The sequence below is a fragment of the Triturus cristatus genome, chromosome 7, assembly GCF_964204655.1.
Source record: "Triturus cristatus chromosome 7, aTriCri1.1, whole genome shotgun sequence".
Classification (NCBI taxonomy): domain Eukaryota; kingdom Metazoa; phylum Chordata; class Amphibia; order Caudata; family Salamandridae; genus Triturus; species Triturus cristatus.
This window is the reverse complement of record NC_140590.1, coordinates 926717837-926742707: the sequence shown is the minus strand read 5'-3', so window position 1 is coordinate 926742707 and position 24871 is coordinate 926717837. Positions and strand designations below refer to the sequence as shown.

General features: G+C 45.3%; 1 protein-coding gene across 1 annotated transcript in view; it reads right to left on the bottom strand.

Moving 5' to 3' along the window:
* RANBP17 (RAN binding protein 17) overlaps positions 1 to 24871 on the bottom strand; it is a 1191453-nt gene that overhangs the window by 1093895 nt on the left and 72687 nt on the right. Inside the window, exon 2 of the mRNA XM_085617873.1 lies at positions 14705 to 14851. Within this exon, the coding sequence (XP_085473999.1) occupies positions 14705 to 14851 (147 nt within the window). The remainder of the gene's footprint in view (positions 1 to 14704; positions 14852 to 24871) is intronic.

Genomic DNA, 24871 nt, shown 5'->3' with positions numbered 1-24871 from the left:
TAAATGTTATCTTATGTTATTATAATTTATAAAGCGCACGATTACGATTCCGGTGTCCTGGCGCACAGCAGTCCTTCCTCTTGGCAGAGTATCCATAGATCCAGAAGAGTACTGAAGAGTTGGTGTCGGAAGTCCAGTATTTATACCCAGTTGTGCCTTTAGAGTGGGGTGAAGCTTCTAGAGTCATGCATTTGAAGTGCAGAGAAGCCATGCCTTTCCTGTCCAGACTAACTACAGGGGGTATGCAGCCCTTTGCATGGAGACAGGACATACCCTATTCAGGTTTAAGTGAGGCTGTGCCCTGCTACTCCCTCCCATCCAGCGGTGGCACATCCAGTCACACCTATACTCACATGAATGTGGCAGAATACACAAAGGCCAACTGCCAACTACATCCAGTTATCTGATTACTGACAGGCTGCAGGCACCAAATGGCTAAGGTATGAAAATGCAAGTTTCTAAAAGTGCCATTTTAAGAATTGTCATTTATAATCCAACTTCACCATAAATTTGGATTTTAAATTATGTTTCCAAAGTCACCAAGCTTGAACTGCTTATCTCTTCCCATTTAGAAATTACCCTTACAAAATGTAATAAGGCAACTCCAATGTTATCCTATATGAGGGATATGCCCTGCCGAAGGAAAAACGAATTTAAAAGAGTTTTTCACTAACAGGACATGTAAAACTTAAACGTACATATCCCACTTTTTAAATACATTGCACTCTGGCCTGTCCAGGGACTCCCCACGGGTGTCTTATATGGATTAAAAAGGAAGGTTTGGGCCTCAGCAAAATGTTTATTATGCCAGGTCGCAATGGCAGTTTAACACTGCACACACAGGCTCTGCAATAGGAGGCGTGAGACATGTTTAAAGGGCTACTTAAGTAAGTGGCACAATCAGTGCTGCAAGCCCACTAGTAGATTTCAATGGCTATATGTAGTGCCTCTTTACTATGGACCTAGCGGTAAATTAAATATGCCAATTGGTTATAAGCTAATATTGCACTAACACATTAGGAGGAGTAGCGAGCAGTGATGTAAAAAGTAGCACATGCTCTGTGGGAAAATACTGCCCTCACTCACAAAATTGTGACATGCTTCATCATTGGGCTTGCTTACAATACACACTTCCGCAAGCCTAACGCCTGGGGTGGAGCATAAGGGAGGGGAAGACAATACACATGAAAAAGAAATGATATCTCAATATGCTTTAGGATCACCGAAAGAAAGTGCAGTAAAGGTATAAAACTAGCTCTTGGGGTCTCTGTGCAACAATGCATTCCTAGACCTACCGTCAAGGTCTAAAAATGTGAAGGATGGTGGTGATAGGAGACATTTTTTGTCTGAGCCGGGGTGTATTGTAAGCAAGCCCAATGAGGAAGCACCCACTTAAGTAACCCTTTAAACATGTGTCAGGCCTGCCATTGTAAAGCCTGTGTGTGCAGCTTTAAAATGCCATTTCGACCAGGCAAAAAAACTTTTTGCCAGGTCCAAACCTTCCTTTTCAATACATAAAGCATCCCTAGGGAAGGCCCTGGTCAGCCCAGAGAACAGGGTGCAATGTATTTAAAAAGTAGGACATGTACTTTTAAGTTTTACATGTGATGGTAGTGAAAAACTCTTAAATGCATTTTCGCTATTGCTAGGCTTACCTCCCCCATTGGATAACATTGAAGTTGCCTTATTACATTTTATAAGTGTAATTTTCAAATTAGAAGAGATAACAAATTCATGTTTGCTGTCTATGGAATCCTAATTTGAAATCCTAATTTATGGAGAAGTCAGATTTTAAATAAAAATTTGAAAATGCCACTTCTAGAAACTAGGGGCGCCGACACGAGTTTTTGAACCACCAACCATATTTTGAGTGCACGGGGATAATATAGTTTTGCATTTTTGAATCCCAGTCCTCTTCATCCCTGTTTGCACCATTACGTAACCACGCAATTGGATGATATTGCTCTACTTACCACTAATAAGGCTGAAACTTTAGGTTTTACGCCGGAAGCTGCTTTGGAAATATACGACTTGATTCAGGAAACCAGAAATTTCACTCCACAGAAAACCACCACAGCACAGTTGTTAAGACAATTTGAATATATGAGCAAGAAAGAAATTAATCAGAGGATGCACGCCACCACGTTAATTCACTACCATAAAAACAAGCGAATACCAAGGGGCCTCAGAATAGCCCTTAAGCCAAGGCTGTGTAAAAATAGTAAAAAATTTGTGGAAAGATGGTATCAAATTTTAAATAAATGTTCACTAGACTTAATCTTACTGATCGTCGAAGAATTATCTAAAGTACTGATTGAGTTGGAAGAAGAGATCAAAATCTTACAAACTGAAATCAATAAATGTCCAGACCTAACCAAAACCTTGGAAGAGATCAACCTTAAACTTGAAAAGTACGCTAAAGAAGTCAATGAGCGAAAAGTCCGCAAATACAGAAGGGACACATTAGATTATAAACTTGAAGAAGTGTATTCTTGGGCAGAAGTCTATAACCAAAGGAAATGGCAACCACAACAAAAGACACAAAAGACAACAACATCTATCAATCAATCAATCAGTGACACTTATAAAGCGCGCTACATACCCGTAGGGTCTCAAGGCGCTGGGGGGGGGGGAGCCGCTACTGCTCGAACAGCCAGGTCTTCAGCTTCTTCCTGAAGGAGAGGTGGTCTTGGGTCAGGCGCAGGTCGGTCGGGAGGGAGTTCCAGGTCTTGGCGGCCAGGTAGGAGAAGGACCTTCCTCCTGTAGTCGCTCTTCGGATGCGGGGGACGGCGGCGAGGGCGTGGTTGGCTGATCGGAGGTGGCGTTTGGGAGCGTAGAAGTTGATCCGGCTGTTGAGGTAGCTCGGGCCTTGGTCGTGTAGGGCTTTGTGTGCGTGGGTGAGGAGGCGGAAGGTGATTCTTTTGTTGACGGGGAGCCAGTGAAGGTCTCTCAGATGTCCGGAGATGTGGCTGGTTCGTGGGATGTCGAGGATGAGTCTGGCTGAGGCGTTCTGGATCCGCTGGAGTCTCTTCTGGAGTTTGGCGGTGGTACCGGCGTAGAGGGCGTTGCCGTAGTCCAGTCGGCTGGTGACGAGGGCCTGGGTGACGGTCTTCCTAGTCTCGGTGGGGATCCACCAGAAGATCTTCCGTAGCATGCGTAGGATGTTGAAGCATGCCGAGGAGACGTTGTTGACTTGCCTGGTCATGGAGAGGGAGGAGTCCAGGATGAAGCCCAGGTTGCGTGCATGGTCTGTCGGTTTGGGTGCGGTGCCCAGGGCGGGAGGCCACCAGGAGTCGTCCCAGGCGGAGGGAGAGGAGCCCAGGATGAGGACCTCCGTCTTGTCCGAGTTCAGTTTCAGGCGGCTGGTCGTCATCCACTCGGCTACCTCTTTCATCCCTTCGTGCAGGTTGGCTCTGGCGGCGGCGGGGTCGTTGGTCAGGGAGAGGATCAGCTGGGTGTCGTCGGCGTAGGAGATTATGCTGAGGTTGTGTTTGCGTACGATGGCCGCGAGGGGGCTCATGTAGACGTTGAAGAGGGTGGGGCTCAGAGATGATCCTTGGGGGACGCCGCAGATGACTTCGGTGGCCTCTGACTTGTACGGTGGTAGGCGGACTCTCTGTGTTCTCCCGTCGAGGAAGGAGATGATCCATTCCAGCGCCTTGTCCTGGATTCCGACGTTGCTGAGGCGCCGTACTAGGGTGCGGTGGCAGACCGTGTCGAATGCCGCGGAGAGGTCCAGGAGGATGAGGGCCGCTGTTTCTCCGTTGTCCATCAGGGCTCGGATGTCATCGGTGGCGGCGATGAGGGCGGTCTCGGTGCTGTGGTTGGCTCGGAAGCCGGACTGTGAGGGGTCGAGGGATCCGTTCGTCTCGAGGAAAGCGGCCATCTGCTTGTTGACGGTCTTCTCGATGACTTTGGCTGGAAACGGGAGGAGCGAGATGGGGCGGTAATTCTTGAGGTCGGTGGGGTCCGCTGTTGGTTTCTTGAGTAGAGCGCTGAGTTCGGCGTGTTTCCAGCTCTCGGGGAAGATGGTGGTGTCGAAGGATGTGTTGATGATGTCACGCAGGTGGGGTGCGATGACAGCGTCGGCCTTGTTGAAGACGTGGTGAGGGCAGGGGTCGGTCGGTGATCCGGAGTGGATGGAGTTCATCGTGCGGATGGTGTCTTCGGTGCTGATCGGGGTCCAGGCGTGGAGGGTGGTGGTGGGGGGTGGTTGTTCGGTCATGGTGTGCGTTGGTTGGTTGTTGAAGCTGTTGTGTATGTCCGTGATCTTGTTGTGGAAGTATGAAGCCAGGGAGTTGCAGAGGTCTTGCGATGGGGTGATGTCGTTGTTTCCTGCGCTGGGGTTGGAAAGCTCTTTGACGATGTTGAAGAGTTCCTTGCAGTTGTGTGCGTTGTTGTCCAACCGGTCCTTGAATGCTGTTTTCTTGGCGGCGCGGATCAGCTGGTGGTGTTTCCGGGTGGCAAGTTTGAAGGAGGTCCTGTTGTCCGGTGTCGGTTCCCTTCTCCAGACTTTCTCGAGGGCTCGGCAGTTCTTCTTGGAGCTCTTGAGTTCGTCGGTGAACCATGGGGCTTTCTTGCTGCCGGGTCTGCTGGGCGGGGTCCTAAGTGGGGCGAGTTCGTCCGCGCAGTTGCTGATCCACTTCGTGAGGTTGTCGGCGGCCTGGCTGGGGTTCGCTGAGCTGGCAGGAGGGTGCTGGCTCAGGGAGGTGGCGAGCTGGTCTGCTGTGATCTTGTTCCAGCTTCTGCGGGCGGCCTGTTGCTGGTGGTGGTGGGTCGTTGTTTTCTTGAAGGTGAAGTGGACGCAGCTGTGGTCCGTCCATTGAAGCTCTGTGGCGTGGCTGAAGTCGATGTCCTTGCTGGATGAGAAGACAGCGTCGAGTGTGTGTCCGGCGAGGTGGGTGGGGGTGGACACCAGTTGCTTGAGTCCCAGGTTGGCGAGGTTGTCGAGCAGGGTGCTGGTGTTGCGGTCGTTGTTGTTCTCCAGATGGAAGTTGAGGTCTCCCAGGAGGATGTAGTCAGCGGAGGGGAGGGCATGCGGGCTGACGAAGTCGGCGATGTCCTCGCCGAATTGTGTGCGTGGTCCAGGGGGTCGGTAGATCAGGGTGCCTCTGAGGGTGGTGTTCGGGTTGGTGTGGATCTGGAAATGCAGGTGTTCGGCGGTGGTCAGGGAGTTGTCGGTGCTGGTCGTGAGACGGATGGTGCTCCTGTGGATGATGGCGATGCCTCCTCCCATCTGGTTGGCGTTTCGGTCCCTCCGGACGATCTTGTAGCCCTCTGGGATGGCGATGGCGATGTCGGGAGCTGAGGAGGCGTTCATCCAGGTCTCCGTGAGGAAGGCAACGTCTGGAGCTGTGGTGTCGAGGAGGTTCCAGAGTTCGATGGCATGTCTGTGGACGGAGCGTGTGTTGATCAGGATGCACTTGAGGTGGGTGCTGCTGGTGTTCGGCTTGGTGGGTGCTGGTGCGAGGCAGGTCCGGATGCAGGTGAACTTGCAGGCGTGGCAGCTGAAGGGTCCGTGGGTACGTCGTGGAGAGGCTTGATGGCATTCTGGGAGTCGGCCGGTGTTGAGAGCGGTGAGGGTGGCGGCGGAGTACGTCAGGCGGGTCGGTCGGGGTCTTCGAGGTCCAGGGGTCCTGGCACTGGGCGCGGTCCAGGCGCGGACGGGCGTAGACGGGCTTACCTTTGGCGCGCCTTCGGCGCACAATCGACGCGCCCGCTGCGCGTGACCGCTGCGCGTTCGCACGGTCGCCATTTAAGGCGAAGTGCGCGGGTGGGCGGAGCAGCTGGGAGGCGGGAGCGGGGAGGGTACAGAATAGAAAAGGGGCGGGGAAAAGCGGCGGTGGCGGGAAGGGAGGGCGGAGGGCGGACAACAAGGAAGGAAACCACAACACGGGGGAAATAAAAATTATACAGAACGGGCACAAATTCTCAGCAAAACAAGGGAAAACAAGGAAAAAAAAACAAAGTTATATCAAACAGGCACAAATGTTGGACAAAACAAGGGCAAAAACAACCGCAGCGGCGCCCGCCGGCGATCGGCAAAACGAGGCAGCAGCGAGGCAGAGGGCAGGCAAGGGGCACACGCAGCAGCTGGTGGCCGTGCGGCGCGGGGGTGTCCCACAAGTGGGTCACACTCACCTGCGTCGCACGGTCGCCATTTAAGGCCAAGTGCGCGGGTGGGCGGAGCAGCTGGGAGGCGGGAGCGGGGAGGGTACAGAATAGAAAAGGGGCGGGGAAAAGCGGCGGTGGCGGGAAGGGAGGGCGGAGGGCGGACAACAAGGAAGGAAACCACAACACGGGGGAAATAAAAATTATACAGAACGGGCACAAATTCTCAGCAAAACAAGGGAAAACAAGGAAAAAAAACCAAAGTTATATCAAACAGGCACAAATGTTGGACAAAACAAGGGCAAAAACAACCGCAGCGGCGCCCGCCGGCGATCGGCAAAACGAGGCAGCAGCGAGGCAGAGGGCAGGCAAGGGGCACACGCAGCAGCTGGTGGCCGTGCGGCGCGGGGGTGTCCCACAAGTCTCAAGAAAGTGTTGTATCCGATTCCGATATCTCTGTGTCAAGAGGTCCAATCAGCAAGACTACCATACCCATCGCTAAACCATCTACAAGCAAAAACACTCAACAACCTACTTTTTTAGACATCAGTCCGGCAGCGAATTCTCCACCAACAGCCGAAGGATCACAAGAAGGGGTAAAAGAAACCGATCAAAACATCGCAGAAAGGACGAGGAGCCAGCTGTCGAAAGTGACCTCATAATCAACATCTCATCCAAAACCCTCACTAAAGCAGAAATCAAGTTGTTGAATAAAGGCACTACATTCGTTCCTACTTACCATTCAAATCTGGCGGAAACGGAGATAGCCTTATTTAAATTTTTCAGATCCCTAAAATTTTTTTTTTTTTTAAAGACACACAAGAATCGCAACAAGTTGAGACATGGGATAAAGATTTTAAACTCAAAAGTACCTTTTGTGCGCCATTTACACACAAGACGATTGAAGCCTTTGAAAGGTCAGTGTTAGCAGATGTCAAAGAAATCACATTCACTAAACTGAAGAAGATGAATTTGTCCTCCAAAGAATGGAACACTCTTAAAAATTTAAGCTCTGACAAACAGCTAACTTTTCAAAAAGCCGATAAAGGAGGTGCCCTTATCGTCATGGACACCGAATTCTATATGAGGAGTGTTAATAACCATGTTGTCAATCAAGACATTTATCTTCCCTTGGAATCTGACCCAACGTATGAATACCAAAAAATCCTTCAGAAGATCATTGAACATGCATTTGAAATGAATTGGATTTGTGGCAAAACCAAGCAATTTTTTTATATTAAATTTCCCAGAAGACCGCAACTATATATGTTGCCAAAAATTCATAAGGATACAGTCAACCCTCCGTTTAGACCCATCGTCTCGGCCTGTGGGTCCATTTCTGAACCAATTGGAAAATTTGTAGACAAATTTTTACAACCGATTGTGCAAAAAAGCGTCACTTACATAAAAGACACTACTTCATTTCTCAATTTGTTGAAGTCGATTGAACTCAAAGAAGATGAGACATATGTATTATGTACAATAGATGTAACAGCGTTATACACATCGATACCCCATAATGAGGGGCTAGAAGCATTGGAATGGAGTTTGCTAAGAAGCGATTTGGAAGAGACCCAAAAATTGTTCATCATGGAACTCATGCAATTCGCACTATATTACAGCTATTTTGAATGGCAAGGAAAATTTTATAACCATGCCAGCGGAACATCTATGGGCTTCGGGGGGGCACCTTCGTATGCCAACATTTTTATGAGCAAATTTGAGACTGATTACATCCTTGAGAATCCCATGTGGACTGAAGGAATAGTCATGTATAAAAGGTATATCGATGACCTATTTGTAATCTGGAAAGGATCTTGTCAAGAACTTGAAAAAAACATCTTTATTTTAAATACTCATAACGATCGCATAAAATTTACTCATTCTATTGATGAGAAATCTATTGCATTTTTGGATGTTAAATTGAAGCTTGATCACAATCAAATCATCACTCAAGTCCACACTAAAAAGACTGACAAAAATTCCTGCCTATTATTCCAGAGTTTTCACCCAGAGGCTCTCAAGAAACATCTACCAACGTCACAATACATCAGAATGAAACGCATCTCATCTAATAATGAAGATTTACAAAGAACCATCGATGAGCAAACTGTTAAATATCGTCAAAGAGGCTATCCTGAAAGCGTGTTAAAGTCATCTTTAGATAGTGTCAATGCAATCACGCAATGATTTACTTCAAGAACGAATAACCAATCAAAAGAAAAAGAGTGTATGCGTCTTGAAATATTCTACAGAGTCATCTAAGATTAAAAAAGCCATTAACAAACACTGGAGAATCATACAAATGGAGCCTGATTTGAAAGATCTATATGATGACAGAATAACATTCGCATTTCAACTCTCTAAAAACTTGAAAGAAATGTTGAACACACCTAAGAGAATGACGAAAAAATGGCATGGTATGCTCCAATGCCAAAATTGCACACATTGTGGGAATGTTATTGTTGGCAACAAATTCACTCATCCTACTAAAGGTTATCCTATAGCTCTCAACCACACTAGCACCTGTGACACGGCCAACTGTATTTATGCCATTAAATGCCCTTGCGGCAAAGTATATGTTGGTCAAACTGAAAGGAAAGTGAAAATTCATATCACAGAACATAAGAGCATTATTAGGTTGAAGAACCTTAAGTCCTCCATGGCATGTCATTGGATGGAGGCTCAACATCAAATATCTCAATTACGTTTCACCATACTTGAAACGATCACACAACGACGAGACCAGGATCCCATGAAACAAAGATTAAGAACAGAGTACTTTTGGATTAAAAAATTGAACTGTTCCCATCCCAATGGGATTAATGATCGCATTGAGTACGCATGTTTTTTATAACGTGTCGAAAGGACAACGCGTTGGTGCAAGGAACCTTCTGGTCCCAATTTTATGTGCAACCTTTTGTATTTATTTTGTTTTCACTTTTCTTTTATTACACTTCCACTCTTCCAACTTTGAATTTGCAGATCGAGTGATTCTGACTACTTCGAGTTGCAGGCATTTCTGCACACATTTCACTTTTCTTTATCACAGTGAGTTCTTCCTTTATAGTGAGTTCTTGCATTGCAGCGAGCCTGTTCTTTCCCCATTCACATCACATAACTTTATTGAGTGCGATGCGCAACCACGAGTAGAGTTGTTGCCTCCCGGACCATGTGGCACACACGCTTATGTGTGATACAGTTTGATCGGCCCTCTGCCAACACGTCATCACTAGCCTTCCCTTTCGCATCACGTGACCATGACCATAGCACATTATTTGACCAATTACATTTCGTTTTATAACAGGCATTGCAACAGCGCGCACATTGACAACAGAGCTTCAACGGCAACGGAGACCTGCCGGTCCCTAGTAAGTTGTTCATCGAGAAATGTTTGTAGATGCTCATTATGGAATCCAACCCAAGTTGCTTGCGTAAACTTGTTTAATTCTTCAATTCATGCCATGATTGTTTGTTAAAGCGTGATTGCTAGTAACACTCAGGTCCCGTTACAATACCCAGTGATTGTTCAATATACGGTTGACATTAACATGGTCGCCCCCATATACGCCATTACACATCTCTTAGATAGTTTCATGTTGAAGTCTTTCGACATTGAACCGTATTGCAAAATTATTTTAGTTCAGGTTTCTTTCTTTAAACTTTCAGATTTGTATTCATCACTCCATATTTATTTATTGCTTATGTGGAAGATGTACATTTGGTTGTGTATTTTGTGTTTATCATTTATTGTGTTCACTTTTGAACTGTGCAGTGAACTTAATGGTCCTGTCTCATTTGTTATAGACCCCTGACGAAGGGTCACGATTGACCCGAAATGCATTGGGTGGATGTTTAACGTTGAACACAAAAAACAAATGATTTGTTTTGTCAGAAGATGATTATGGATACAACATTCAAGTGATTCATGAACTGATGAATTTTTGAAGTTTAACCTATGGAGTAATTTTTCGTTTACAATCAATAAATTGAACTATGTGAAGAAACCCTAGTGTTTCATTGAATATAGCGCGCACTTTGGTCAGTGGGAAGGTGACACTCCCCACAACATTCTCTACTTCTAGAAACTTGCCATTTTCTTGACTTATCCTTTTGGTGCCTGCAGCCTGTTTCAGGTCACATGTCTTAGTGTAGTTGGCAGTATTTTCCCACTGAGCGTGTGCCACTTTTTCAACACTGCTCGCCACTCCTCCTAATGTGTTAGTGTTGTATGACTGGGGAGGCCGGACTAGAGAGATTTAGCCTCTCACCCCTTCATAGTGTGTGGAAATATAAGCTAATATTAACATGTTTAAGAGGAGAGAGCACATGCACATTGGCACTGGTAAGCTGTGGTAAAGTGCTCAGAGTGCTAAGGCCAGAAAAAACTAGGTCAGAAAAACTGGAGAAGAAAGGCAAAAAGTTGGGGGGGGGGGGGGGAGACAACCCTAAAGCTGACAGATCTAACAGTTGGATATAGGTTATGTATAAGGTGTAGAACTCCAGGTTTGTCAAGGTCTTTCCGGACTATAATAAATTATTACAGGCGGAACACACATTCTTTGAAGCAGAAAAGAAATAAATTAGGGCAATGAAATATATATCTATGGATACCTATTTCTTTTTTTTGAATATCTTGTTCAAACATACTTCTTCAACACCCTTGAATGGGTGACTGAGAGAAAAGATCTTGCACAGAAAATAAGGATGTCTGACAATCCCAGGGTTTTCTCATTATTTCATGCAAGGCTGTAGGAGAAATGTGGGGAAATGCAGCATCAGTCTGCTGTTCTACAACGTTAACGTAATAATGTGCCCTGATTTAGACCAGCATTGTGTTAACCTGATAAGGACGAGTGGTCAAACTTCACTCACTGATGTTGGTTCTTCCTTGGGGAAGGACACTTCTTGGTGCACCTGTAATCTGCTGATCAGCCAATTCATGTTCTATATAGAAAGCTATGACTTTTTAGCACTGATTTTCTTTCCTCCTACCCACGGCATGTGTCTTGTACCAGATTCCTGAATATTCGTGCATCATCCTTTCTGGTTGCTTTGTTCGCCCTAAGTTGGCAGGTTATGCCCAGACGTGGGTCCCTTGCTCACTTTGCCACTGGATTCAAGCTATCCTGGCTGATGAGGGGTGAAACCCCGAAACCGGTCCTTGGATGCTTGTTTCCAGTCCAGGGAGGACCTGGCCTGGCAGTTCGGGCTGGACTGTTCCCATGAGGCACAGGGTCAAGACTGATTTGCATATGACTGGGTCTGAACCGGGGTGGCAAAGTGAGCTAAAGAATTATGATCGATTCAACCTAGATCTGTGACTGGGGGTGAGTGTCTGAAAACTTTCAACACTCCATCATCTCCTTCTGGTTGCATCTTCCTTTCTGATCATTTACCAATCATGCTAGGAATAAGTGGCTGGCCATGAGCATACAGAGCAATATGATGATTAAATGCTTCAGTTACTCACAGATGAGTGCTTTGTTGATTACTTTACGGAGGAGACAGAATTGTACTTCACTGCAAATATATGTTCTTTGACTCTTGACAAAACCTATGGGAAATCTGTAATACAGACCTGAGAGGAATTTTCCTGGTCTAAATCAGAAACAGAAAAAAAGACGTAGTAGCCAATCTATAGGCACAGGTACCAGAATAGGAAGAGCAATACATAAATTCTAGTGATGTTAAAAAGACACTGCATGAATTTGATCACAATAAGCTACTATTATGACACACAGTGCTTGATGAGGGAAATGCATGGCATTTCAGAGACATGCACAAATACAGTGACAAGGCAGGTAAACTGTTCTACTAGCTGAGCTGCAGAGGATGGAGGAGGAGGAGGATAGACATATGGAAGGGGTGACAATCATTGGCAGCAAAGTGGTGACTGGTGCTGATGAAATAGCAAATGTCTTTGCCTATTACTTTAGCACACTATAGGCACTGAGGCAAAAGACTTCATGCCAGTGTTTTGTTTAAGCAGGGGTTTGACAGCCATAGAGAAGCTGCAGTCGATGAAAACCACTGGCCCAAATGGTTTGCTAGCCGAACTATTTGAGAAAGTATCCAACATGATTGTAGCCCTCAGCTAGAAAAGCTGAAAGGCTTGATTGAACACAACTGACTACCCCCTAGATTAAGGTAAATAGAAATTGTTGAGAACCCTGAATCTGGCTGGCCTGGAAAAAATGTTGACAAGCCCTTGGCCAACCAACTGGCTACAGTTGCAGGGTCAATTATACACCCATATCAAAGTGGCTACAGGCCAGGGTGGTTAATGCACCACCAGCTATGTAGGATCCACAGTGCTCGGGCCATGGACAAAAGAATGCGGAGTGTGATGGTGGTTAATAGAGCAAATTTCAGAAAGGCGTAAACAAAATAAGCCTAAAGTGACAGTAAATATCACTCTATCAAGGTGCTTTCCCATTCAAGGAGTGCTCATCAATGCCATCCATTATTGCCCCTCTTTTTAGCAATAGTAATTTAATCACTTGCAGAGTAGTTCAGAGTGGATGCTCTCAAACCGGCATTTCAGCGTGCTCCTGAGTCACTGCTTACAGTTAATCTACCCATAATGGTCAGATCCTAGAGCAATTTCTATGCTAGACATTGTTCAGGTCATCTCAGGGCTTCGAGTGAGCTACTGAAGTCAATATTATTCCTAGTCAGCAGGGGAGATAATAAGATTGAATGAAATTTGCAGCTTAGAGTAAAGAAACATAGGCTTTTGGTACTTGGGTGTTCTCATTGCAAAGGATGATTTGTGAGGTCAAAAAAAGATCGTCACATAACAACGCTCTCAGACCAGGCCAGAATACAGGGCAGACCCATCTTGATGATGAGCAGGGTAGTCATCTTCAAGATGCCGTAACTTCCTTAACTATTCTACACAGCCCAGAAGTACTCATACAGGTTTTCCAAGACCTTTTGCAATAGTTTAGACGGCCACACTCACTCTATTGTTTTGAGAGGAGAGTTCCCCAGGTTAGCTATGACGAAATGCTACACTTTTGATGTCAGGTTGGTAATGGAGGATAGTCATCTGTGCTGGGATCTTCAAGGGTGAGCAGACAGTGTTCCGTATAGTATGAAGCATTGTTGAGGATGGGGTGGCTGGGTAAACGGACAAGATAAATGCCTCTTTGGGTTGTAATTCTGTTCTGCTAAAAGTTGGCCTCCAAGGGATGTGGGTGGGACCTTATTGGCACCTCCAAATAGGGAGATGCACTACCTCAGGAGGTCATGATGTTGTTTGCCAGTTTATAAAAGTAGTGGCAATTACAGGACAGTCAATTTTATAGGTACTTATGCGCTCAATTTTCTTCATGACAATTGGCCATTCTGCAGGACATTTGCATTTTGGAAACCAAACTTACTAACAACAAACCTGAAACATACACAATATCCAAAGTACAGAAGATATTGATTATCAACACTCCAGACCCCATCATGAGGCTTAAAAAGCCTTGGGGCACAGATGCGAGTGTATTTGCAGACCAGGTATGAAGAGATGCTCTTAAGGTCCTAAGAGAGGTTACTACTTTGGCCTGTTAGTGCTTGATTCAGTTGACATACTTGCACAGAATATAGTCCACTAGACTAAGGATGTGGAAAATGAGATGAAACTTGTGGCACCGTGCCTGCGCTGTCATAATGTACGGTAAGATGTTATGCACACACTATGGGACTGAATGCAAATCGACTGGAAGCTTGTCTTTACACCCAAAATGGCTATTCTGAGTATGACGACCTTGACATAAGGAGCTTTTAGAAAATTATCATTACTTTTGGTTACTGCTTGCAAAGAGAGGTGCAGTGCAACTCTGTGTGCACGTGAGGCACCTGAAGTCGAGGCACATCTATAGCTCATGGGTAGGTTCATGACAAAGAAGGCTTCTACAACTGCACGTGCAACTATCTCTAAACACATGAACAACAGACTGGGGAGGTTGATATTTCACACTAACAATATAGCTGCCTTTGTTGTAGCACGTTGTTACCTCATTCATATGAAAAGCTGGATCTGGGAAAATATACGTAGTAATGCTGAATATTAGTTGTGCTGAGAAATGATCTGAGAGACACGTACATATGATATTATTGCAATTATTTTTTATGAATGGTTGTGAAAAAGTCCACAAAAACTGTTTTTGAAAAAAAGGTTTAGATTGGTTTCAGATCCACTTCTAGGATTTGCATCGGATGTAATCATTGTTTTAGTTTACGAAAAGCTGAATATTATACGAAGTTGGATATTCAAGTTTAAGGTGAAGCACATCTCTAGGAGAGCTTTGGGTGGATCTCCTCATCGCACAGAGAAGCCCAGTCAACCTAACTGGGCTTGTCTGTGGAACCAAGCATAATACTTTGCAGGTCAAATGCTCAACTCTGGACACTAGACCCATGTACAAATCTTGTTGAGGATGTATTTTAACTACAGATGCCTTCTTTAGTCTTTACATTGAGTGTCTGCAAGCGACCGCTGGATTTCAAAGGCATACATGAAATTGGTCTGCATTAACAAATACAATCCTCTGATCAGAGACCAAAAACATATTACTATTAAGCTTAAGGTGCTTACCGTCCCCTGTTCTAATAAAAGCTGACATTTGCTTAGACACTCAGGGCTTTCGATAAGTTCCAGGAGCACCTTCTCAGCTTGCAACCGCTGCCCAAGGTCGGTCCCTTCATATAGTTGCGTGCATAGTGCTTCAAGTTCAGCTAGACTCTGAAAATAAAGAAGAAATAACTTTTAAAATGATACAAGGTCAGACATAAGACATGACATGGTTGTAAAATTGTCCAGTAACAACAATTTTCTTAGTTTCAAATATTTCTCCCACAAGGTGGTCAGTTAAAACCTCTCAAGTAGCTCAATTTCTTAACTATTGCTTTTGTTTGTCGCATTTTAAACGTCATTACAAGTCAAAACAATGACCACAAAGTGGATTTGCCGAGGGTGCATAGTATGGGAGAAGAATCATACAATGCTGTTTTAGAGCTTGAAAGACCCTGCAGGTTCTCCAGGCCTATGTTCAAACTCCATGAACAGGACCTCTGATCGGAGACACCGTTGAGTCCACTATCTTAGCACTACTGAATATAGGGGTCATGGAGCGCCTTTCTTCAAGCGACTGCCTGGAACTCCTACTAGTGGCTTCCACAAATCTGCAGTATCAACACGCCCCACGTCATCCTGCCCTGGAGCCCCTGCACCACCTCATGCCCGGCAACACCCTGCACCAAACCCATTTCACATATAACAAGCCTGAGGGATCAGAGGAAGAAATAAAAAACCCTGAGCCTCTTCTCAGCAGAATTGGGGAGATAAAAGTGCATGTAGGCCCTACTAGTCCTAGATCAGTAATTATAAGCTATCTTCCAATCAAAATACCATCTGTCAAAAAATGTGCTTCAGGCAGGAGAACGGTATCATGGGTGTAACAATATAGGTCTCAGGTTTACTTAGGTGGTGAGAAAAACTTCAACCTCAGCTGTGTGTGCACTTGCTACATTAACTGCTACGTGCCCTCAAGGGAATCCCAGGTGCTCAGCCAAACCTGCTGACCAAAACACCCACTATATAATGAAGTGTGCTAGCCAGTTACACACACCCACAAAACGGTTGGTAGCCCTATTTAGTGGCATGACCATGTTGCAGACATATTGTTTCTTTTCACAGTCATCTCAGCCGTCTACACAAGCTGAGACCAAAGAGTGCCCTTTGGTGCAGTGATTGTGTGTGGGAAACATGCTTTTCTGGGTGCCCATATGACGTTACTTAGCAGACCATTAATAAGCAGGATTTTACTGCGATGTTTTTACATCGCAAAAACCATTACTTCGCATGCTTTTAGTACGCAAATACATTGAAAATAATTAAATATGCTCTTTCACCGCTGTATTTTAATACGCATACCACTTATATGCATTTTGGTCACGTAATAACAAAAATCTTAACAGTAATCGTAACGTCTTTATATTATAAATACAATGTCTTTTTTAACTAAATTGTAACACCTACCACTATTTCTACACTTTCTCAATAATCAAATTCACAACACTACCCTAACCCACAACACTACAGTACCCTACACTACTCATACACCACTACACTACTCTAAACCCAAAAACACTACCCCCTACTCGTCCTTCCCCCTTCCCCCAGTCCTGTCCCTACAATCTTACACTACTCTGCACGACCCCCCGACACTACCCTAAACCCTATAACAGTACACAAACACCACACCACTACCCTAAATCACTACCCCCTGCACGACCCTCCCCCTTCCCCCATTCCGCACCCTACACTCAAACACTACCCTCCTCGTCCCCCCTGACACTACCCTACACTAAACAAACACCACAGCACTACCCTAAACCCTAAATCACTACCCCCTGCACGACCCTCCCCCTTCCCCCAGTCCCATACACTACCCTTCTCGACCCCGACACTACCCATAACCCAAATACACTACTCTACGCTACACAACACTACCCTACAACCTAAATCAATACACCCTGCACGACCCTCCCCTCTCCCAGTCGTGTCCCTACTCCCATACACTACCCTTCATGACCCAGACACTACCCTAAACCCAAATACACTACTCTACACAAACAGAACCCTAAAACCTAAAAGTCTACCCCCTGCACGACCCTAAAAACTACACAGCCCCACTTAACTCTCTCCCCTCGTGGTCCCTCTCTTCACCTTCAAGCGTGGTTCCTCTCTTATGCTTCCTGTCATCAGAGTCGTACAGCGTTATTTGTAAACGGAAGCGCCTCAAAATCAAAACAACGAAGTGGATAGCCTGCGGAGAAACCTATTTGCGAAGTAACGGTATATGCGTACTACTAACATGCGTACTAAATGCATGCTAAGTAATCGTACCTGCGAAGTAAAAAATGCAAGGAAACTGTAATGCGCAGTTCCAGCCGCGAAGTAAGGGTTGAATACCGTTTGCAGAAGACCCTGCTCCAACTAAACTAATATTTAGGTTTTATGGAAGCCAAGACTGTAAGAAAGTGGCTCTGTATATACTGTTTCCAAATAGGTACAGTGTGCACAGAGTCCACAGTCCCCAGAGGTTTGGCAGAGGCTAAAGTTAGATATAACCTTACTCTCGAAAGTGGTAGCTTGGTCGAGCAGTAAGGCAGTATCAGAGGACAGTGTAAAGCATTTGTTGTACACACTCGGTCAGCAAATGGTCTCACACACTAAAGAACTGAACTCTAGGGCAGTCGTTTTTGTATAAAAATATATAGTTGTTTTATTTTAGAACCAACAATAGGTATTAAAATATACTTTCCCAGAATGAGATGCTTTAGATAAATACTTTTAAATAGGCAATAGACTTTTGAATATAACAGTTACAGTGGTTGCAATAGGCAACACAATTTCAAACACAATAATACATTGAGCTCAATGGGAATTTCTAGTAAAATGCAATTAGTTACTTTAAGGATTACTTTTCTAACCACAGGAGTGGATCATGGATTCAGTCCTGGGACATTTCCTGTAAACAATTGTGTAAAAGCGTTTTGGTTACAGTTGTGATTTTTAAGCAATATATTTGTATTTTAAAAGTTGACACTTGTAAACTTTTTCACAAAGAATCACCAATGTTATCCTATGGGAGGATATTCACTTAGCAGGTAAGGGGGGTTATGGTTACTTTTTCTAACTCAGTGGTGGATCCTGGATCCAGCACTGGTGCATCACCTGTAAACAGTTGAAAGAATGTGTTTTGGTTATACAGGCAATTTTAAACGAATATTTGTACGTTTGTAAAATCGACACTTAGAAACTTTTTCAGCAAAAACCAGGCAATGTTATCCTATGGAAGGAAATTCAAATTACAGGTAAAGTATGTTCTCGTTACTTTTGTAATCCAGTGCTGGGCTCCTAGGTTTCAGCCCTGAGACATCTATCTAAAACAGGTAAGCAATTACGTTTTCACAGTTGATGCGAATTTTAAAGAATATTTGTAGTTTGCAAAAATCAACACTTAGAAGAAATTTCACAGAAAAATAGTCAATGGTTTCCTATGGAAGAAACTTGGGTTAGCGGTAAGTATGGTTGTAATTACTTTTCAGGGTCAGTGCTGGGCACTAAGATCCAGCACTGGGATCTCTCCTGATAGCAGGTGAGTAAATTCGTTTTCGCAATTCGGCTGATTTTAGTCGAATATTTTAATGTTTCAAAACTCTACACTTAGAAGAATTTCCAAGTGAAACCAGTCAATGTTACCCTATGGAAGAAAAGAGAGTTATCGGCTTTTGGGTAAGTACTCGACTGGCAGAGTTAAGGTTCTGGGCATAGACTCAGGGGTCTCCCAGGGTCAGATAAGTACAGTTGTTACACCCTCAGGGGCACAGGGGCAGCCGGGTGCAGAGTGAGTTAGGCCCAATGATATCCTATGGGAGGCAGGAGGCTGGCTAGCAGGCCACGGGACTGTGGGAGCTGGGCTCCTGGTCACTTGCTCAGGGCAAATGGGGAAGTAGATTAGAGTAGAGGTTGCACTGCCAGGGACACTCGGGCGGCTGGGTGCAGAGTGCTTTTGAGCTGTCGGGAACTCAATGGATTGCAATGGAGAAGCTCAAGAACGAACAAAGGCTGCAAGCTCGGGGACGAAGATTCTTCAGGTGTGACCACCACTTCGAGATGTAAGTTGGGTAGTTGGAGGATAAGTAGGCACCCAAAAGTTGGGCACAGGGAGCCGCAGGGCGCCGGGTGCAGAGGTGCCTTTTGGTGTCGAGAAATCTTACCCTCTACTGGTCGCGGTTGGAGGGGTCCCTGGTTCTGAGGCTGCAGGCATCGTCAGGAGCGTCGAGGTGGGTCCTTGGGTGCTGGATTCGGGGTCACAGTCGCCGGGGGGACGTCCTCGTGGTCTTTGTTCACTCCGGCACAGGCCAGGCTTGGCGGGTGCAGAGTGTGCAGGGTTCGCGGTTCCTGGCTGATGCCAGGGGTCAGTTACTTGCTTTGAGCAAAACCGCTGCTCGTGGGAGTACCAGGCAGTTAGAGTCACAAGGCAGTCAGGTCCTCCGAGGTTTCTGTGGTTGCTGACCACTGGAGATGCCGGGGTTTAGCAGGTTCAAGGGTCGACAGGCTGGTAGGGCTGGGGCCAAATCAGTTGGTGTCTTCCTCTTGTTAGCAGCTGCACTGCAGGTCTTCTTGTTTCTTGATCTTCTTGCTTGTTTCGGAATCTGGATCGGAGGAAGGAAGGTTCAGGATGTCCCTAAATATTAGATTTAGGGGCGTTACAGGTAGGTAAAGGGCAGGGACCAATGGGTTCCCTCCCTGGGGTGGGTGCACCCCCTATCCTGCCACTCTCCTGTGGGAGGGGGGCAGTAGCCTAGTCCTGATTGGGCAGGGCTTCCCATCTTCAAGATGGCGAGAGCCCGGAGATGTGCTTCGCCTTGCCTCCCACACCTGAGGGGTGGGGTTGGCAGAGGCTGGCACACCCCCTTTCCTTCCTTGGGGTTTCCGGACAGTCTTCCGGCCAGAGTGTGGGTCAGAACCGGTAGAGGCCAGTTGCTGAGTATAGCAAGTGGCCTGGAGAAGCTCACAAAGGCGGCATGCCTTTGAAGCTTCCCCTGCCCATCCTGGGGGAGGAGACCTAGCACCTTGCCCAGAATGTGCATTGGTGCAGGCCCAGGAGAGTGGATGTCTCTCTACCCAGGGGTCCAGCAACATGTCTGCTGTGTGGCAGCATAGGCAGCCCCTCAGACCAGACATGGGTTGTAGGTTAGGTTCAGGGGGCATCTCTAAGATGCCCTCTGTCGTGCATTGTACATTAAATCCCACACTGGCATCAGTGCGGGTTTAATGTGCTGGGAAGTTTGATACCAAACTTCTCAGTCTTCAGTGTTGCCATCATGGTGCTGTGGAGTTCGTGTTGACGATCTCCCAGCACCATATACTCTTAGATGGCAGCACTGCACTTACAGTGCCCAGGAATGGACCTGGGTACTGTAGGGGCACAGGGCTCATGCTTTAGCTAGAGGGGTGGCTGATGTATGCCAGGACAGTGTGTTTGTGGGCATGGCACACAGGGATGTGTGCCATGTCGACTCTCTGTTTTGTTCTGCACCCAGACACTCAGCCTGCAAGGGCAGTGTGTGTCAGGGTACAGGGCCTATAAGGGTGGCACAATAAGTGCTGCAGCCCTTAGGGGCCTTCTCTGGTCACAAGGCCCTGGGTACCTAGTGTACCATTTACCAGGGGCTGACATGTGGCCAGATGCCAATTGGGTTTAGGCTTCAACACATTTTTAGGGAAGGAACACAGGCCCTGGGTACCTGATTGACAGGAGCCCAGGGCACACTCAGTCAAGTACATCAGCAATTCAGCAAAAAGTTGGGGCATACCATGCAAGAAAGATGGCACTTTCTCACAAAGACCTTTTGATTTTAATAAATGTATACAAATTATATACTTTATAAAGGCTTTCAGTCAGGCTACCTTTACTATACGTGACGACATTTTGCTCTTTCACAATGAGTACATTCACACACAAAGTAGTATATTTTACTGCTAGGGAATTCTAAGGCTGTATGTGCTTTTAGAGACGAAAAAATTATTTTGCTTTAAGCCATTTTTCTTTATATTGGTGAGGGTTCTGCTTGTAAAATTTACATTAATACTGGTGTGATATATACTTCCCAAAACACTCATTAATGTTAATCCAGGGAAGTGTGGTAGAGCTTTTCCAAAACGAAGTTTGAGAACAAAGGAATGTATGATATTTTCTAGTATCAGTTCGTTTATTTGCATTTTTATACCAATTTGGGAAAATCAAATTTACAAACAAATGGAGGCAGTGAGAGTTGCTGATATGTACTGTATGATTACAGGATTACACTACAAAACATGCAAATCAGATCTCCTAAAGAGGAACTAACAGCTGGGGAAATAAACAGATACAGTCAGTTCATAATAGATAGCAAAGGGATAAGGGCACACGTACATACAATTTGCAGCATACTTTTTTAGTTTTTAATCATTAGGATGAAGGAAATGTTACAAAAGCAGACCAGATACACATTGTTGAATCCTGAGGCAACTATGGTACCTTCAAGTACACACCCATGAACTGTACTGTAGGTCCAAAACGCATCAGAAACAGACGCGTAAACATGGTTTTAGACCAAATACGATTGTTTAAGTGAATGATTAATCAAAACCAGTGGAGGTCAACGTAATATAACACTGCAAATCCAGCGTCTAAACTGTTAGTGGTCTTCTAAAATATTAGTAACACAATGCTACGTTGAGACGGCAAAGTCTTCTTTGCTCCATTGATAAATTTGCTGTAAACAATTAAAAATCAAAAAATTATGCTTGCAACTTATGTGGCTCAGGAACGTGCTTCTGCTCCTTCAAATACGTCACCGTGTGCAAGCAGCAAGAGCATTGGTGTTCGCCCATTCTCAATTACTACAGCTGTATATATAGAACGAGGCCCACAATCAAGGAACACAAAAACACCAAAATTATGAAACAAAATAATCCAGACCGGCTGAATATGGAAAAAATTCATCACGTGCACCTCAAATTGGGTGTAAAAAATCACAAGCACAAAGTCCAGTTCAAACTCCTATGTGCCATATAAAGGCATACAGGGCTCAGTGGCAAGATGCCCAAAATCAACAAAGCAAACATTGTCTGGGATGTAGGTAATGGCTTCTAGCAGTCCTACACTAGCAGGTGATCCCGGAAAAAAACCCCGTGTATGGCACTGTAACCAATGCAAAGTACTATATTTCATTATCCAGTGAAGGCTGCTTTAGAATATATCACCATCCCTCAAATTAGTCTCGCGGCACTACTAAAACCGATCGACTTCCAAATAGAAAACTAATAGGAGCAAAAACTGAGGCCCTACTGCTACATCTAAAGCCTCTATTCACGCAATATACATTTCCAGTATATTCGGAAGAATTCAGCAGAAGCTATAAACAGGTTATTGTCAACAGAGTAAAAGTGTATCTTTGAACTGAGAAAATGTGAAAAAATATTGCTTCATTTGAACTGCATTGGGTGGTTTCCTCTATTGAATATGCAAGTCGGATGCTAACTTAACAGTGACTGACCTTAGCATGGAATAGTGACACTAGTTGTTGTCCTCGTTGACGACCAGAAGCTGGTGTTGCACCCCTTCACTGTGTGGGTTAGTGGACTGGAGGGTTACATCAAATTCTGTTTGTGTGAAATTTGTAGATCTGACCAGAGCACATACACCCTCTAGATTCTCGTACATCCTATATTATCTGTTTATGTACTGTCTGTCTAAACGTTTTGTTCTTATTTTTTAAGTGTTACTGTTGTTTAATGAATACATCATTTTCTCATGCCCTGGGAAGTCAACGTATTTCTGTGTTTCTATTTAAAAACTTTGAATAAAGCGTTAAAAAATTACAGCATTAAGTTACAGAAGCTCTCCACAATAGCGGTCACTGTCGGTCAAACAATAAACCTCATGAGTTCACCAATTTTTGTGTTTTCTCTTTTTATGATGCCTTATCCACTGTGAGAAATTGGGTTGTTGGTTGATGAGGCTGAAACCCTACTCGAGCAACATCCACAATCCTTGTCAGGGTAAACCACAAACATCATTACATTAACCCGTGGTTAACCCACTAGTAGCTCGGCACAAAAGCAGTTCGAGGCAATGTGTAAAGTATTTATGCAGTATTAAAACAGTTAAAAAGTGAAAACACAACACAAGAAAAAAACGAAACAAATTTAGAAAAAATAGGGTACATTTTTATAAATTATTTAACACCAAAACCACAAAAATCCTAACAAATAAAAGTTACGAATTTTGAAAGATTAAAGTGCAATATAGTGTCTAAAAGATCAAATCACCAATCGCGGATATCTAATTGAATGAAGCTGGGGCAAAGTCGAAAGTTATGGCCTACTGCAATGGAGCACGGTTCAGATACAAGAAGTGGATTGGGCCCGGTCTCCACTTACTTTTGGACTTTGAAGAAATTTTGGAAAAAAAAGTGAGAAGGTAAAGTTAAGGGGGCCAAGGCAGCTGGCGGTGTTTGAGTAGGAGTCGTTGTCATCGGGGAGCCGCCAGACAAAGTCTCCTTTATGGAAGTCGAAAATCTTCAGTGGGGCTGCACTTCAAGCTGTAGGCAACGAGGGCACCAGGAGGCCGGACACCTCTTCAGCAGGATTTGCTAATGCGGAGAAGAACGTAGCAGGAGCTGCCACAAAGTCAGGCCGACCGGTGATGCACCTTGGACGGATCAGCGAGTAGGTAGGTCTTGGTTTCCTCTCAGTTCACAGAGCACTTTTTGGCAGAAAATGTTCTACGTCCCAGGTTTTGGATTTGGGCTATCTCAATAAATTTAACACTACTTCCAAGAGCACAGGACTGGACGAGCATCACTTGGACGGTCAGGACTCAGTCAGGCTGGGACCAGGTGCGGGTTGAAGATAGGTGGACACTTTTTGTCCACAAGCGTCTGATCAGCAGGCCAGCCAACTAGCCCTTGGAGTGACTCTGTAAGTCCTGTGTTCAGGCAGAAAAGCAACTCTCAAGTAGCAGGGCAGCCCTCTGAGGGCACAGTGTAGGCCACAGGCAAATGGGCAGTCCTCAGAGTCCTTCCGCAGGTCCAGAAGTGAACTGAAGAGTGGGTCTGAGAGCCCTATATTTATACTTAGTACCCCCTCTGAAGTGGAAGAAACGTCCGGAGCTTTTCCCCACAGAAGTGTCTGGAATTTCCTGCATCTCTGCCATGGTTCCAGTCTATCTGCAGGCACAATAGGTTAGTGTCAAGTTCTTTGTGTGCAAACTGACACAGTCTCTTTGAAATGCAAATGGGGCTGTGTACAGCTCCACCATCTCATTCAGCCTGGGGTGGCCCCTCATACCAACACCTAGTGCCTCTATTGTGTGGCTATCTGGGAGAAAAACACAAAGGCCTACTGCCAACTACACCTAGAGATGTGACCCAGGAAGGAGGCTCCAGGCACCAAATGGTTAGGACAAGAAAATGCCAACTTTCTAAATGTGGCACTTTCAGAATTGTGACTTAAAATCTGTCACACATCCAGGCTAGTAGTTTCCCCGTGTTATCTCCCACCTCGTAGAGGTGATGGAGTGTGGCCTGTGTTTGTTCCAGCTTTTCATAGATTTACATGAGGAAGGTACACTGCCCCCGGATTTAAGAACGGCAAACATTGTGGTCATACACAAGGAGGGAAAGCCCTACAATCAATGCAGTTCATACAGACCAATTTCACTATTAAACAGCGAAGTGAAAATACTGTCAACAATCTTAGCAACACATCACATCGCTAATAAGTGATGACCAGTCAGGATTCATGCCGAGCCGAGCTACCCGCCTAAACCTCTGACGGGCACACAAGTGGCTGATGCAGGTAGAAGAGCGAGACAAACCACGTATATTTTTATCATTAGATGCAGAAAAAGCATTCGCAGCAGTGCATTGGCCTTTTTTAGACTATACACTGACTAAATTCGGGATAGGGCCCAAGTTTCGGAGCTGGGTGGCACTCCTCTACAACCAACCCATAGTCGCAATACTAGTGAATGGGACAAGTTTGGGGCAGTTCCCTATGGGGAGGGGGACGAGGCAGGGGTGCCCCCTTTCCCCACTGCTTTTCGCATTAACTCTGGAATCCCTCGCATGTAAAATCCAAGAACACCCTGGAATTAGGGGTTTCCAAATAAGCGCTACCGAGGAAGAAGAGGAAAAGATTTCT